Genomic DNA, 17,935 nt, shown 5'->3' with positions numbered 1-17,935 from the left:
AAATGATGACTTAATATATTATATATAACATTAGAAGTCACCATTATGTATTCACCTATATATACCTATAGGTACAGCGATACGTCTTATTAAAAGTAAATACTTCAAGTACAAGCGGTGACAAAAATGCCTAGGTGCAGGGGAAGGGTGACACTTACCCCCTACCAAAAAGAATGAAAAAAATGTCGATAGGTTTGTTTGTACCTATATGGTGAATTCATGGATCTATAATTATTTCTTTATATATCTATGGGTGAATCCTAGTAGCTGCCTGCTGGTAAAGATTATATAAATTATAATAAATAATTATAATGTAAAATATTATGCAATACTGTACTGAATACTGATTAATTCATAAAACTTATGATAATTAATGATGGTTGGTGGGTGGGTGCAGGCTAGTAAATTTCTAGGTTTACCCCCTGTAAAAATAAAATGATTTGCACCACTAAATATAAGTAGACACCTCTTGTACATATATACAACCACTTATATTATACAATCCACATAACATTATCGAAAACAAAATTATATATGAATAAGACTAACAATTTATAGGTAGGTATGTGGCGGCGTTATCAGCAAAAAAGGCAAATTAAATTTGCAAAATAAAATCAAGCGTAATTTCTTAATTATCTAAATATTTATCAAGGTAGTGGTAACTAAGAAATTATATGCGACTTACCTATAACAGTATATATAGGTACGTAAAACAATAGAACATACGTTGCACTAAACATTTTAATTGGCAAGTCGTTTAAACACCAGGTAGATATAACGACAATATACAGCTGAAAGTTTCGATAACTTCTCTAAATATAAAATATACAAAATGCCATCTTATAATTTCACTATCGCGGTTTAACCTTGTGCGTTTCATTTGTTGATAATATACGATGAAGTGAAGTGGTCAATAAAATTACCTACTCGGAAGATACAATGTAAGTACCTATCCAACAATTTTCAAACAAATTTTTCTACTTTGTATGGTACACCTAACATATTTTAAGTCGTTATAGGTAAACTTAAAATATGTATTATAATGTATCGAATATAAATTATAATAGGTATTATATTATTATAACTTGAAATTATGTATGTATAAGGGTAGTCTGTAGGGAACCTTCTCGCTAACTTAATATAAGTATCACGTGGGCACAGAGTAGAATATTAATCTATATAGATTTAATCTAGGTTGGGTATTCTACCGATATTTTAGCTATATTTAAGGTGTTGCTTGTACGTTTACACGGGTTTTTTTTTTTTTTAAATAATTGACTTTATTTGGAGAATTACAATCTATACATTTTTGTACAATAAGTAATATTAATAATATTTACACAGTTGACAGAGAAATAACATGAGGAGGAAATCACACATTTGTGACACCTCTTAAGTTTACACGGGTATAAAATAATTCTTTATAAAAAAAATTTTTTTTAATTCATAGATCCTCGAAGATAAATTATATTTAATATATTATAATAGTAACTTTAAAAAAAAAGCATGTCATAATATGTTGTACTCATATGAATTTATAACACACGTTTTATATTCCCACCTTTTTTTCATGTTAATAATATGTTAAATATTAAATAATGTTTAGTAATTATTTTAAGAAATTTATAAATAAATTAGCTATTATTTATTAAGTCATTATTTGGGTAAAACTTTCTCGAGAAAATAAATTGATATTTTTATATTTTTATACTTATGAATTATAATGATATGACTATTATTATAGTCATATATTATGTCATTAATGATAAATACTGATTTTAAGTTATTTTCAGTGGAGACAATTTTAAAAAATGTATTCATAATCATAAGTTTACTATATATTTTAATGTCAGGCGTTAACTTTAAAACTCTACAAGTATTAATTATTATGGTCTTCAAATTATAAAATAAACATTTAAGTTTTCAATGATCACACTTAAATAGTCATAACTAGTAAATCAAAATCAAATATTATTCACAAATAAAATATGTAATAATTGAATAAGGTGTTTTAAAGAAAATCTTTTATCTTATTTTAGGTTTATTCTACCTATAATATAATTTTTAATGTGTTAACATTTCTTACCATTAATTTACAATACTTACAAATTACAATGCTTATTTCAGTTAAATATTACATTTACTTATATAGTTATATATTATATAATATTACATAATAAACTATTGATTCATAAAAATATTCTTTATTAAATTAAACTACTTACTAGTTACTACCTATGTAAGACGACAAATGATGTGTAAAAGGATATGACAAATATAACATGGTCAGCTCACCATTTGTTTTCTCTCTCCGACTCACACGCAACATAGACAATTTACGTTTACAAGAACTAACCCTATCTTATTAGGTAGCTTATAACTTTTAACACAAATGGTGCGCTGACATCCTGTTAAGAAAAATAATTCGAAATTGTTTCATGTACTAAGTTTATAAGTCAGTTTTAATAACTACTAATATTTACTACATTGTGTTAAAAATAGTGATAAATATCATATATCCCCAGTTTATCAATCGTGTTGCGTTCACGTTATCTTAAGTATCATGATACTTAGTCTCATCAAACATAATAATATATAATAAAAATAAAATATTTGATAGTATCAATTAAATGTACTGTGAGCATTACATCAAAACAAGTTTCATTAAGTAAAACGGAAATAAATATCTTTAGATTTTAGATAAGTAGGTACTTATTACCTGTATAGAATAAGGCTCTAACACAATAAATCACTAATCCATATACTGTATAGGCAGACACAATCGCGATTTTATAATGATATCAAAACGATAAAACTAATAGTTAGATTTTCCCTATATTGATAATTTAATTTAATATTTAAACAGCGGAAACATTATACATGTGAAAAAGTAGGATGACAATTTTGTAAAAATGTCAAATAAATAATTTGACTCATGGTATATACCAGAAGTGGTTATTGTTTGTATACTTTGTGTATCCAACTTAACAAAAGTCATTTTAAATACTTATAAAATTCCCATCCGAATCGACCTGATTGTGGCGTAACTGAGATTTTATAAGGGGGTATCAGAAATATTGTAAAATATACATACAACTATAATTACTATTAATTTGATTTTAACTAACAAAAATATATATACATTATGTCCGTTATGATCAATAGGACTTTAGGACAATAGATGATATTAATACGTTATGAAATTTAATTAATATTACTTTCAAGTTTAATTCGTGTACTAATTAAATACCACACAGCTCAATGGGAGTGTCATAACCCCCAAACATCCCCCTTGGATATGCCACTGCACTCAGTACCTACCCAATCACTTGAGGAAAGTATGTGTATTAGTCCAATACATACACTATTGCGATTTAAGATAGCTCATAGACGCCACTGGTATAGTAATACCAGTGACCACCCCTGGTATATACTAATACACCTATAGTAATATGCAGTATATTTATTTTTTATTTCAATTTATACCTATAATAAGGACCACTATTCAATTTGTAAAGTACCCTATAAAATATAAAAAAAATTCAAATTAATAACTTAAATTTTGGACATTGGAAGACAAAGTCAAACTTATTTTTTGTTTAATGTGGAATGTATTATATATCAATGATGGATGAATAATATGAATATTTGTTACTCATGTTTATTATTTTTAATAATTTTCTAATTGCATTATGATACATCTGTAAGTCAGTTCACTTTAAGAAAATCAAAATGTTATTCTTTTAGATCCTGAGTAGAGCGATCAATATTCTTATTTGTTTTATAATGATTGTCTTAAATTGTTATGTAATGTAAACTTTAAAAACGGTGCATCATCAACTTTGGTTGGTTTCTGGTAGAAAATTATTGTTGGGAAAAATCTTCATACTTTTCAAAATTATTGAAAAAAAAACTAAAAAAAATTACAATAAAATAGTAATATTTACGTAATATTAGTCTTCGACTATGTTTTTATTATTCAAAAATAAAATAAAATAAATTACTGTAAATACTTGAACAGTTTACCAAATTGTTCAATACCTTTATCTATATAGATATGATATAATTTTACACTTTTTGTAGATTTTTTATATTTATTTGCTTCTAAATTAAATGCGTTGTTAATAATAATTTTAATTTTTTAATTTAAACTTTGACAAAATAGGATATTCAATCGTTAAATAACGATCTCTTAGAACGATTTTCGTTATTTTATTCATTCATTGCCGAATATTGAAATATTAAACTATAACTTATCATTTCTTAAACACTTGAACATTTTAAAAATATTTAGATTTATTTTAAGTTCTAAGAGGACGTCGTAGTGTTGTACTTGCATATGTTTTCTCTATTTTAGTAACACATAAATTCACAACATGTCAATATACTTTACATATCATAATACATTACTCTCTTAAAAATTAAAATATCATAAAAAACCAACGAGGGAATACAAAATATTATGTTTTTGCATTAAAATTTGATGATACGTCAATTCACACCAATATTTAAGCTAACAATACAAAATTGGAACTGCTCGTCGTACATTTTGATATATTACTTCTGCGTTAGTAAAACGACGAAAGAACGTGTGCTACGTGGGTCGTGGGTACAACATATCCTACATATATTTCTATGTATTTGAAAATTTTGAATGTTTTTTGTTTTTGTTTTTTAAAAAGTTGATCATTTTTTTTTATTTATAAGCGTGTAATTTGTTACAAGGTTCGTCGTACGTTTTCCCATCAATAATTAAACACATCGAAAATACATATTATCCACAATTTTATTGTATAAACAAAATTACAAAAACTTTTAATTATTTTTAAGTAGTGAATAGTAACACACTTTTTTATATCTACGGCTTGAAAATACAAAACGAGGTTTCCAACAATTTTTTTTATTCTTAATAGGTATATTTAACAAGTACAAATTATTATGCACATTTTTTTTTGTCAATATTCGATGAATTAAGGTGTTGGAATAATAAATCACGACTTTCCTCTGTAGATTTTATTTATTACTTATTTAATAATTGGTTGTATACTTGTATTTAAAAAGTATATTTATCGTAGTTAGCAGTAACTTGAAACTATTACCATAAATTATTTTGTATACAGATTACAGAATAAAGTTTTAAAATAATTAAAAGCTCCTTAAAATATAAAATATTTAACTATTTATATTTTATACCATAAACCTTTTAACTATTTACTACTGAACGTCGGTATTAAGTATTAACTTCTAAGTTGACAATAATTTTGTATGTAAAACACAGTTTATTCAGTTTTCAACATACTGTAGATACCTACCTATAATTGGCTATTAAAATTAATACTAATCAAAAAATAAATTTAATTAAATAAATTATAAAATATCCTAGAAGACATAATATAATGGGTATATTAGGTATACCTCCATGGGTATCATAGTTTTTCGTGATCAATGATTTATTATTAAAATCAAACACGTAGTATAATATTGGTAAGAGTGACCTACTTAAATGAGGGTGCTTAAACATCTACTTTAGTTCAAATTTCATTTTTTTTTAAATGTTTTAAGTAAACCAATTCATGTTATAGATACTAGTGAAAATTAAATGTTGTAATGAAACAAAAAAATATAATGGCAATTAATTAATATACACTTGTTTTGACTTAAGGCATTCTGCGGGTTATAGTTTTCTATGATCTAATATTTCTAAAAACCAAATAATATTATTATTTAATTATCATGTTTTTATTATAAAGGCCAAAAGTTGATAATTTATGTAATAATATTATTACATACATCGAATGTATACACATCGAATTTCGATTATTATAATATTACATCGAGAGTGTTGTGGGTATTATCGGCAAATAACAATGTTATTCAATGAGTATTTTACGTAACAAATGTGTAGGCATAGTAACCACTGAATATTCCGTGTAATAACGCCAATCGGACGATAGTTGTGAAGGTAAAAATAATAATTATTTATTAGGAAAAACGCAACAATTTGCTCGTTATCCGCAATAAAGAACGGCGCGTGCACGCGATAACGATTGTAATTATTACGCCAAAGTATAATTACGAAAAAGGTGGATCGAACGCTATCGCGAATCGGCGTACACTCTTCTTAGCGCGGTGCTAAAAATAGACGGACGAGAGTCGGGAATCCCGGGACGAGTGCGGCGAGGCCGCGTCGCGCGTTCCCATTGGCCCGGGGCCGCCGCCGCCGAGGCCGGTCGGTCGCTGGCCGCAGCTTTCGGTTCGATCACTGATCACTCCGAAGTCCGATGCTCGCCGCGAACCCGTCTCGACCAAACGACGCCGCGCCACGGAGACACAGAGACCGCAGTCCGCCAGTCGCCAACGACACGACAGTCAACGATTCACCCGTCGTCGGAGGAGGGCGAGAACAGCGTTGTAATATTCTTTTCGTTCGGTAACTCTCCACTCCTCCCGTCCATCACGCCAGCGTTTTTCCGCCGCACGTAACGCCGCCGGCGACGTCCAACGGCGCACACATTTATCTGGTTACCTTTGGCCGGCACACCATGGGCAACTCCCGTAAGTATCCATTTTAACGCGCGTTACCCACCCCCACTCGCGGCCTCCGCATTAAGAAAAACCTCGCCGCCGCCGCCGCCGCCGCCGCCTCGTCGTCAACAATAATATATCACATCATTGATTTATTGAATTATTAATTATTAATCGCTCGTCGTATGCAAAACGAAATCCGGTCCATAGTGGGTCCATACGACGTGTGTGTGTGTTGCAAGTCTTCGACGTCCGTCGCGCGAGCGTTTCCACACCGCGTAAGTACAGTGAAAATGAAATTGTAAATCTTGCGAATATTACGTCCCCCCCCCCCCGCGCGATAAAGCTGGCAATTGCGGTAGTTGTTGTAATTTCGTATCGATATCGTCGTACCTACGTTCGACGTCTTTTTCACCTCGCTCAAACATTGTTCGTCGTCGTTCACTCCGCCATTTTGGCCCGAAAAATATTGCAATATTTCTATGCATACGCTTACTATAACGTATTATAGGCGTTCGTCGTCCTCTTTACAACCGTAAACGTCGTCGACGATATTAATATTAAGTATTTTATACCGTGTGTTTTGTGCCCTCCCCGTTGTCGAATTTCTTGAGACCGTCGATTTTTTCGACGCCCGATGTCGCAGGCGTTTTTTTTTATGTGTGCATATAATAACTATTCTGAGACTTCAGTATTTTATTCTCTATCTTTGTGGCATGTATATTAATTAGTTTTGTCTCGTTTCTCGAAGTATTGTACCTATCGTACATTCTGTTATTTTTCCCTTGAATAATTTATTGTCCGTGTCATATTTATGTTGTGCCTACCTATGGACTGACGATGGACGTGGTTCTATATAAATACATACATTTCGCATCGTTAATATATTTAATATAAAATAGGTATCTATAATTTCTATATCTTACACATTATCTACACAATACATAATTTAGTATGTATCCAACTAAAAATAAGCTTGATTTATATGGTAATACCTACTTATACTCTGTCCAGTGAGAGACCACCAGTTCTTCTCATCTCCATAGGGAACTCTGGCATCAGACTGATTTCACTACTGAAGGGTGTCTTGTAGGGAAGCCCGGAAGAACTAACTTGCTTAATTAAAAATTTCTTGAGAAACCTAATCGATGTACTTGCTTTTAAATTTTATTAGGTACATTTTCTGTGTTATAAAATTATATTAAACAAAATTGAAACTGCTGAACACAAGTGTGTCGTGTTGTATGTATGCCTGTAAAGGTATGGTTTCCCAGCGACCAGGTGCTCCAGATACTGCTTATAGACCAGTACTGTAATCGGCCGCAGAGACTTTAATGTTGTTCCATAGCAGAGATCTCATTGCAACTAGTCTAGAGTCTAGACTAGCCGTTCCTTGGAAACCGTACCTTGAGACAAGGACAATACATGCAGGTTGTGGTGTCCTCTTAAATTAATATTTTTACTGTATCTAGAAGTTAAAAATTAAAAATGATAGGTAGGTGGGTGATCTTTTTGAAACATATTGATAAATTAAATATTAGATATAAATATATTATGTACCTAGGTATTAAGTTTCTTTATCATGTTGATTTTAATACAATTTTAGTTATAATGTTTTGAAATAATTTTTTTTATTTGATTAGATCTACAACAATTTCCTAACGAAGGTTTACAATTAAGAAATCCGCCTAGCCCAAAACTAGTAGTTTCTGGAAACATGAGTCAACAAAAAACTACAACTGGTTCTCCGAAGAGCCCTAAGTCCTCTGATGATAATTCCAAATCTGAAAGTGCTTCATCAAGCCCTTCCAAATCTGGACGTTCCCCATCTTCAACTAAATCAAGCCCAGGAAGTAATAAATCACCTAGCCTTGCTGAACGACTTGCTCAATCAAATAAGGCTAAACTTAATCAATCATTGAGGAGCCCCGTGTCTAAATCACCACCAACAAGTCCCACTGTTTCTGGTTAGTAAATTTTAGCTATAGTCTAGGGCAGAGGTATTCAAACTATATGTCTCCAGTATTTGTTAACCGAGCTGTAGCATAGAAGTGAAAATAATAACCATTTTGACGATTAATATAATACAATAATATATTTTTTTATTCTAAATGTAGAACATTTAATTTCAGTTTTCTGTTCAAAATTTTTTTTTTTTTGACATTTATTTAATATTTTTACAATCTGTATACACATATTAACAATAAACCCAATGGAGGGATACATAGTAGGTCATCGGTCATGGTTGGCTTGATTGAAGAAGTTACTTCAATAATAACACTTCATGGTGGGATAGTAGTAGTTAGTGGACTAGTCAACTAGTCGATTAGTAGATCACGGCACCAACTAAACTTTAAATGTTGGCCAGGGTCACCCGTAATTGTTCGAGAGGAGAGGTTTTGGATGAGAGGGTTTCGATGATTTGAAAGTTTAGAGTAGAAACGTTTTTATAGGGTTTTAGCGACATCAGAATGAGGAGGTCTCTTTGGAGGGTATCATTCGATACATAAAAAGGAGCTTTAGTTATCTGCTGGCGGCATTTAGAATCTAAAATGTTTGGATTTGGTTTATGTTGGAGTCTGGCTGATCCCCAGAGTTGGATTCTATAGGACCAGATAGGTTTGAGGAGTACCTTATACATAAGGATTTTATTATGTAGAGTGACATATTTGGATGAAAGGAAAAGGCGAAACAAAACAAACATAACGTTTGTTATGTATGTGCGTAGCCCACGTGAGTCGGCAATCTAGGTATAGACCTAGGTATCTGACATTTTGAGCGATTTGGTGAGGTTGGTTGTTAAGTGAGCTGGAGGGGCAGCTTATTGGTCTGAGAGTGAAAGTGCAGTGGATGTGGATGGATTTGGATTTGTTGAGTTTGAATCCCCGTTTTTTGTATCATGTTTAGAGGATGTCGAGGTGGGTTTGGATTCTGTTAGATGCCTGGAGTGGGTCATGGTGGAGGGCTAGGATGGCTTTATTGTCTGCAAAGTCACCAATGGTGAAGAGGTTGGTAGTGGGTTGGTCTGATGTGTTCAGATTGAACAGAAGAGGTGCCGCTGCAGCTCTTTGCGGTACTCCAGCTTTAATTAATGATAAGTCACTTAAAGCTGAGCCATATCGAACAGAGAAATGCCTCTGTTCATAATTATTATTAAATTTGTTCGCTTGATGAATTTATATTATTATAAATAATTAATCTTAAAAATATTTTGCTTGCATGTCTAATAATTTTGACAACAGACATGTGGTCGTGTGATAAAATAGTTTAAATACTTCTCATCTACAGCCTTTTTGTGCTCAATTTAATTATATATTTTAATAATTACCTATAATCTATGAGTACATAGTGTATACTGTTGTTATAATATCTTTTTCTTAACATTTTATTTGATTCTGTATTCACCATATTCATAATGACTATTAAATTGTATGTTTTATATTTATAGCTTCTCCTAAAACTGAAGTAACCAAAGAATGTAATGACAGTAAATCTGATGGAACCGATACAAACAAAGTTAATGGCTCTGTTGATTTGAAAATGGAAAATACTGAACTTTCTAATGAGCAACATTCGGTTATAGTAGAAAATGGAACAAGTGAGTCTAATGAAGAGGTTAAACAAGATGTAAGTGTGCAGTCTAATGAGAAAGAAATAAAAGATGTTGATAATATGAACGAAGTTAAAGAAAATGAAACCAAACAATGTAATCTGAATGATGGCTATCTTGCATTAGATGTAGGCTTAGAAAGTAAACCAGTGCGCATTGATGACAGTGTCATATTAGAGCAAACATCCAAGAAAGATATTCGTCAAAAAGTTTGGGAATTTATGGAAGAAAATTCTCTAGTTATATTTCCAAAACCTTGCTTTAACCGTATACCAAATTTCAAAGGATGTAATAACGTTTCACTATTATTAGAAAAGTTGGAAGAATTTAAAAAAGCAAAAACTGTGCAAGTCACTCCTGATAAAGCTCAAGAAACAGCTCGTTTTCTGACACTAAATGTGAGTTTTTATTTGATTCTATTTCAGGTTATATGCAGGCAAACATTAATTACAATTACCCAATTTTTGCTATTAATTTCAAATTGATACTTAATGTAAATAATAAAATTAACTAACTTAACCTTCATTTTCTAGTGGGGTAAGAGATTATTGGTTCCATTGCTTCGTTTAAAGGAAGGACTCTTGCAAAATGTGTCTTTGCCATTTGCTGAACCATCAGCAAAAATGCTGAGGTCAGCTAGTACTCAAAAAGGACTTCGTAAATGGGGAAATAAATTAATAACTTTGGATCAAAATAATGATGTTCATATAGATATGATTATTCTGGGATCTGTTGCTGTTGATAAAAAAGGTAATATACTACTTAGTTTGTTTTTTTAATCATTATTATTGAAAAAAAAATTATTTCATCATTAGGTCGCAGAATTGGAATTGGAAATGGATTTTGTGATTTAGAATTTGTCATCTTAAGTTCTTTGAATATGGTGACTGATAATACTGTAGTAGTTACTATTGTACATGATGTGCAGGTATGTGATATGTTATTAATATAATATTAATTTAGCATTAACGCGTTACAGGCTACCTAATAAAATTTTCATGCTGCAATAAATTTACTGCCAGCTTACTGCTTTTATTATAATGGTAAAAGATAGGGATAGGGAATGCATACTGCCTTGGGTTTACCACCAGTGGTATGTTTGGCTAAAATGCACTGTACCATCCTTAGTATATTTTTTGAATTTTTTTTTTTGGAACTTGCTTAATATTACTATTTTAGAGCAATTATGGAATCAGAATCTGTTGGTTGGACTTCGTTTTGAAGTTATCAATTTTTTGTAACGCTTTGTTTATCATTTTTTTCTTTCTTTTCTTGAAACTTACATTTATCAATGAATGTTATTGTATTTATAAATAAATTATTATTAGGTATAATGTGAGTATTTGAATTTATCAGGTTGGCAATGTTAGCTTTTCCCCTTAATAAATGTATTTTTACATACCAGACCTAACCATATTTTTTTTTCATTTTACTCACTTTCTATTATTTATAAATTAAAAAACTTTTCAGGAAAACATTAATTAATTTTTACCTAAAATAAATTAAATTAAATTTTTTTTAAAGGTATTTGACACACTTCCAACTGACATTTTCAAGCCTTATGATGTACCTGTAGACATAATTATTACATCTAATGAGATTATACGGGTGGAGAATCGTCTTGATCGTCCCAAGGACGTGTTTTGGAATTACATTTCTAAACGGAGGTTATTGGAAATGCCACCCTTGCAATTATTACGTACGAAACAAGAACAAAGCAACGATTTTGATTGTACTCTCAAAGATGTGGACAGTGAACCTGAAGAAATACCTCCTTCACCAAGAACCTATAAAAAACCTAAAGGGTAAAATTTTTATTTTAACTTATTTTTGTATTTACTTATAAGACTATAATAATTTTATTTTCAAAACAGATATCGTCAAAAACGTTATTCAACCCGATCTGAAACCAATGACTCAGTATTTAAAGATAATGTATCAAAACATCATCGGTCTTCTTCCAGGCATTCATCAGCACCTGTTTCTAAAAATACTGACTCAAAGATCAAACATAAACGTGCTAAATCTACTTCAAGCCAACAGCATCGCAGTAGTTCAACTGAAAAACGTAATAATCAACATGATAAAAAAGAACTTCGTTCTTCTTCCAAAAAACCTAACAAACGTCGTACAAAATCAGAATCTGCTAAGACTGTAACATCACCAGTAACAGTAACTGAGTCCAAAAGTTCTAATGGTACACAAGCTGATTCACCATCCATGGATACTCCCAAAAATAAACGTCGGCCTCGTCCAAAGCAGTCACGCAAACGTATTAATTCAGATGATATTGATAAGCAATCCATCAATCAATCTAATAGTAAATATAACTCTCGTAGTAATTCGCGGGCTACTAGACGTGATTATATTGATCGTGAAGATCGTGAAATGTCTGTTGGGCGTAAAGTTCAAAGAGATTATTTGCCTAGTCCAAAAAAATATTATTCACAAAATTATCGTCAGAACAGCTATTCTCAAGAACGGCCATCTTATCATGGAAGCATAAGGTCAAACAGCAGAACGCATCAACATGATTCTAATAGGTCAACCGTTATGCAACAAAACAGATATTTAAATGGTCCGACTGTTCGTCCTACTAGATATTTCAATGGCCCTATGGTACGCCACGATAACTTTAATGGACCAGATTCACGTCAAAATGGTGGAATCAATCATCATGGCATTCGTCATAACAGTTACTCCAACGATCCATTGTCTCGTCAAAATAGTTTCTATGACGGAGTCATTTCTCGCCGTAATAGCTATTCTAAAGGTTCTGCACCTCGTCAGGATAATTACACCAGTTCTAGAGTTTTCCGTCCACCACAATATCGTAATGGAATGACATCACAATCTGATGAGGTATAGTATACATACATTTTTTAATAATAACTCAAATTAATTTTTTATTTAATGTTATCAGAGAGACTATACACAAGAATCAAGACCTCATTTCAATAACAACAACAACAACCATATTGGATACTATAACTCAAATGTAAAACCAAATTATTCAAGATCTTCTAGTGGTGATGAATTTGTACTTAAAGTTGGAAATATTGCAAATAATGTTCGAGTGCGTGATTTAAAGGCTGCTTTAATGGAACGTGGAGTTAAACCACTGTACGTATCGACAATATGATAATATTTGCTGTAGAGATTTAAGATAACGTTATACCATTTTTTAGGCATATTACTTGGAGAGGCCCTAGAGGTTTTGCATATTTACGTTACAGTAATTCTTCTGATCTGGATAAAGATGACGTCATGGGATCATTACAAAATGTGCGTATCAAGCCAAATGGTATTGAAACCTCTCAAACTCAGACACTTATTGTTACTGAATGCCAATTTTCATAAGTACAATTTTGACTTTCCATTGATTAATTTACTTTTAAAAAAAAAAAAAAAAACTATTTCATTCTTATTTTAAATCTTTAAACAAATGAAAATCTATTTTGTAAATGGTATAACGATAATTTTAACTTCCATTTTCTCTTTATTTTATTCTTTTTTTTTGTGCTTTAATATTTATATATTTACTAGTTAAAATTGTATAGAAAGTTTTATCAAAGCGTTTTTGATGTTAACCTTTCCTTGAAAAATTTAAGCACTATTGTTTCAAATTTAATATTTAGTTTGATTAATTAGTTTTTGAAATTATATTGTTCTTAACTTACATAAGTATGTTCATGTATTTAGAACAACTTGCTTATTTTTATTGTAAAGAATTAGGAAACAAACAATAAACTACCTTAAATAATATTATGTGGGTTAAGTTCAATTAATTTGTAAAAACATTGAAAATTCAAGTTTTAAAAACTTTTAATGTTTTATTTAGTCTAATAATTAATCTTTGTAATCTGGACAATGTTTAAAATCCATTTACAATTGACATACTGAGAAAGTGTCAAACATAACAATCAATTGTGTTACATATATTTAAGAGTTTATGTCTTTAAAAATAAAACAATTTAAATAATTTAAATTTAATTTATTTTTTGTTTATTTTTTTCAAAAAAATAATTTTTTTTTTTTATACCATCTAAATACACCAATGCTAAAGATAATCCCAATTACAAGAATTATAAAAATAAATAATGTAATGGTTAATTTTGAAGTATCTGTATACATGGACTGACTGTATTGAAGAGATTCCATTAATTCCCAAACATTTTCTTCCACATGTTTAGTGCTAGATATTTTGTCTTTAATATCCATAGTGTGATTCTGGTTTATGATAGTCAACTCCACCTAAAGTTAAGAAAATAATACATCTAAGTTGAAAATATGATTTATCCTGATTCCATGAATGAAAATATATTAATTAAATATATTCATATTTTTAATTGTACTATGTATTAATAAATATATGGAACTGGAAAAGTTGTATAAAAAATAACACTAGAAATGTGAAGTAGGTAAAAATGTTTTCATTGAATATTACAAATTCAAAATCGTTTTTTTTTAAATTTACTTTGGTAAATATTTTTATTAAGTAGGTACTGACTAACAATTTTTCTTTTGATAGGTTGTGTTAATACATGTGCATAATTAATATTCTCTGATTAAGATACATATTAATTAGTGCACATTATATCATTAACTTTATGTGTTTATTTTTCAGTCTAAAAATATTATTATAATAAGTATTATATTTTACATACAAGTTTGAAACTGCACCAGTCCAAATTGAAACCATTTGCTCGAAAATATCGTTCAACAGTTGTTCTTTTAAAATCCTTTGGACATTTATTCATTTTTTGCAATGGACTAATTTCTTTCTCGAGATCATTTAATATTGTTGAAAAATTTGATGTGCTTCCTAAATTGACAATAACACTGATGGACATGTATAAAATTTTCTTAAATACAATTATGGATGGTAATTATTAACCGTAAATGACTTACCCCTCTGTATCATTTGGGTCTAACGGTAATCGTTGTCCTAGATCACTAGCAGATGCTAGAAATGTTACATACAAATCCTGTTTACTACCCAACCATAAATTTTGTCTGAATATATCCAGCAAGTATGGTATGCGTTCTTCATGAAACATATCTTCCACATTCAAGTTATTAATTTTAAATCTTACTTCATTTGTTGCATATTCTGTGAAAAAAATATTTATTGGTATACTTTTAATATAAACTTATAAGTTATAACAAATAAAAATAAAAATCTTAATTTGCAAAATGCATGATTAATATTTACCAGATCTTTCAAAAATGTTTAATTGAATAACTTGTGTCTCAATCTGGTATGTTTTTTTGTTTAATCCAATAATATCTAACTAAATAAATATAAATTAAAATTACCAGCGGAATATGAAATATCTATTGTTATTGCTTAAAAGTACAGAATTAGAGGAAAAAAATGCTTAATGAAAGAAATGATGTATGACAAAAAATACATGAAGGCATACAGTTGTTGGGGTGTATCCTGTCAACCTATTGTACTATTTCCCTCTTTTAAATTACAAAATATGGTCACTAGAATAAAGAAATTATACATTTTTAGAAAACCAATCTGTATGACTGCATCAAATTCTAAACATTTAAGTATAGCAGGTTGCCATTGAAATATCAAAAGTTGATGGTTTTTGTAACAACGATGAGGGTGAAAAAAATAATGGCAATATAAAATATTAAAATTATGTGCATCTCAAATTATACTAGAGGCATGCTCACTGGGGGGTCATATTCTTCCCCTCTGGTTTAATTTCGTCGTATAAAATATATGATAAAGTAATGAATGTATATATGTTACGGGCAAAGTAGAAAATTCGGGCAATGTATACAATGCCCGACATTGTACACAGTGACCGGGCATTGTATACAATGTCCGAGGTATATTGGGCAATGTAAATTGTGAAGTATTTATACAAATAATCTGCATAATATATTTTGTTAGATGATCCTAATAAACTAATATGAACTTATAATCGCCATCTGATTGTGCTTGCATGTCGATCAAGTCAATTTGACAGCGAGAATTCATTTCAGAAGATATGATTGGTTTTACAACTAACCCTTTTTTAGCTGAACTTCCCTTCTTTTTATACGATTCGTAATTATTTAAGTATAACATTATTACATCTCTAGTTATATTTTTGTACTTTCTATTAATCTCGTGTTCCATTCTATTTCTACCTCCATGTCTAATTGACAAATGAATTTCATGTATAATATCATATAACTGAACATTATGCACATAATATTTTATTGCATTACCTTTAAATACATTTAAAATTTAATAAATTAAAAAAAAATTGTATTACTCTTATATAAATAACCATATAAACGAGTATAATTAAATTAGTATATAATATCATTGATTAGGTAAAATAATATTATGCAGATTATTTGTATAAATACTTCACAATTAACATTGCCCAATATACTTCGGCCATTGTATACATTGTCCGAATTTTCCACTTTGCCCGTAACATATATACTGTGGTCTCAGAAGTCAAAAATTCATAAACCCCCTCCTTTCAAAAACGCTGAGCACGCCACTGAATTGTAGTATCGTTATTAATAATTTCCTTGAAATTATGTACGTTCCTAGTTCCTCCACTAAAATAATCACTGTATTAATTCCAATCTATAAATGTTCCTATAAGAATAATAAATAATCATTATGAAAACATGTATTTTATTTTTTACTAGGATTTGTCGGTCCACCGAACCGGCAGGCGGCGTTCCATACAAGTATCCGTGTCTATTTTTACTGTTGAATTTGTAATGTATCCAGTGTAGCAAGTCTGGGTAATTTTGTAAGGACGGCGTGAACACGAACTTGGTATCTGCTCCTAGATTGTTTTTTTAAATAAAGTGTTAAAACCGTCTGAAAGAGAGACCGGGTGGTCTAACCTATTTCAAATTATATTCGAATCAAATTCCAAAATACCGTTCGTCCAGTTAAAAAGTTCCGGGCGAATTTCGTAGTAAAACATTTCCGTTTCGTTCACGTCTCTAGTAATCGCTGCCGGCTGGACGTGCCCCAGTGTAGCGATAATGCACATGCACGCGGCGAAGACCGTAGTTGTGAGGTGCATCGTGCAGCTAGACCTAGGGTCAAACAATTCCGGAACAACGAGACAATGACCACGAAATAAAACGGCGCCCGAACGGTACCCGGGTCGGAAGTTGAGCGCCGACGTGTACGATTGGTCGCCTACCTCGGACGGCGCTGTTTAGCGTCGATCGGCCGATTCTAAAAATCTCGCTCAACACGCCTTCGGTTGTCGGATTTTAAAATTTTTTACGCGTTCTCGAATATACGGCGAAACGTACCGATGATTTATTATCGATTGCACCTGCAGTGGCGAATACGAAAAACGAGAGCAGACGCAGATGAGGAGCATCATAAACGTGTGTCTAGTGTCTACAGTGTGCGGGCCGTGTTTGATCAGCCGGTCAGAGCGCGCAGTGGGGACCGGCTGCGGCGGCGGTGGCACTCCGTGAGTTTCCGCCAAATATTTGTTTTGCCCGTGGCCGTATTCCAAATCGTCGTTTTTTGACATATTATATTTTTTACAATCCTTTTCGAGTTCCACGAATACACACATCGTCGTTGTCGTCGTCGAGTTATTATTATTGTTATTATTCTATGGGACATGGGTACCACGCAGGCGCCTGGTAGTCCGCGGCTGGCAGGCGCATCGTCGCGATAATAATAATACGCGCGTGTCGGGAGACACATTGACGTCAGCGTGGGTGGGCGTGTCGTTTAATATGCACCTTATCAATAACAGTAATAGTAATAATAAATAATAATCCTATTAATAATAGTTG

At 31.1% G+C, this 17,935-nt stretch overlaps 2 protein-coding genes across 4 annotated transcripts; one reads left to right on the top strand and one right to left on the bottom strand.

The window, feature by feature from the left end:
- The first annotated feature begins 828 nt into the window (after positions 1-828).
- LOC111028416 lies at positions 829-13,734 on the top strand. 3 transcript variants are annotated; one of them, XM_022307055.1, is made up of 9 exons: positions 829-941; positions 8,169-8,492; positions 9,974-10,533; positions 10,669-10,885; positions 10,951-11,063; positions 11,660-11,940; positions 12,010-12,997; positions 13,059-13,258; positions 13,324-13,734. In XM_022307055.1, exons 2-9 carry the CDS (start codon positions 8,243-8,245, stop codon positions 13,493-13,495), a joined length of 2,781 nt encoding a protein of 926 aa, XP_022162747.1. In that variant the 5' UTR covers positions 829-941; positions 8,169-8,242; the 3' UTR covers positions 13,496-13,734. The 3 variants fall into 3 exon arrangements, with proteins under 3 accessions (XP_022162747.1, XP_022162746.1, XP_022162748.1); XM_022307054.1 differs by lacking the exon at positions 829-941 and adding an exon at positions 6,254-6,555; XM_022307056.1 differs by lacking the exon at positions 829-941 and adding an exon at positions 6,663-6,803.
- LOC111028420 (epsilon-sarcoglycan) lies at positions 13,534-17,846 on the bottom strand. The gene is made up of 6 exons (XM_022307064.1): positions 17,049-17,846; positions 16,805-16,950; positions 15,351-15,429; positions 15,047-15,248; positions 14,803-14,977; positions 13,534-14,389 (listed from the first exon to the last, which is right to left on the bottom strand). The coding sequence occupies exons 1-6, from the start codon at positions 17,194-17,196 to the stop codon at positions 14,150-14,152; spliced, it is 990 nt and encodes a 329-aa protein (XP_022162756.1). The 5' UTR covers positions 17,197-17,846; the 3' UTR covers positions 13,534-14,149.
- Positions 17,847-17,935: the final 89 nt, after the last annotated feature.

This window comes from Myzus persicae, unplaced genomic scaffold, assembly GCF_001856785.1.
Source record: "Myzus persicae strain clone G006 unplaced genomic scaffold, MPER_G0061.0, whole genome shotgun sequence".
In the NCBI taxonomy this organism is placed as follows: domain Eukaryota; kingdom Metazoa; phylum Arthropoda; class Insecta; order Hemiptera; family Aphididae; genus Myzus; species Myzus persicae.
This window is presented reverse-complemented; position numbering and strand designations above follow the sequence as displayed.

Excerpts from the sequence above, each read along its gene's own strand:
- LOC111028420 (XM_022307064.1), bottom strand. The coding sequence starts at position 17,196 with ATGCACCTCACAACTACGGTCTTCGCCGCGTGCATGTGCATTATCGCT. Across the intron at positions 15,249-15,350 it reads AAACATTTTTGAAAGATCTG|AATATGCAACAAATGAAGTA; the intron begins GTAAATATTAAT and ends TTTTTTTCACAG. Across the intron at positions 14,978-15,046 it reads GACCCAAATGATACAGAGGG|TGTTATTGTCAATTTAGGAA; the intron begins GTAAGTCATTTA and ends CATGTCCATCAG.
- LOC111028416 (XM_022307054.1), top strand. Across the intron at positions 10,886-10,950 it reads TGTTGCTGTTGATAAAAAAG|GTCGCAGAATTGGAATTGGA; the intron begins GTAATATACTAC and ends TTTCATCATTAG. Across the intron at positions 12,998-13,058 it reads TGACATCACAATCTGATGAG|AGAGACTATACACAAGAATC; the intron begins GTATAGTATACA and ends TAATGTTATCAG.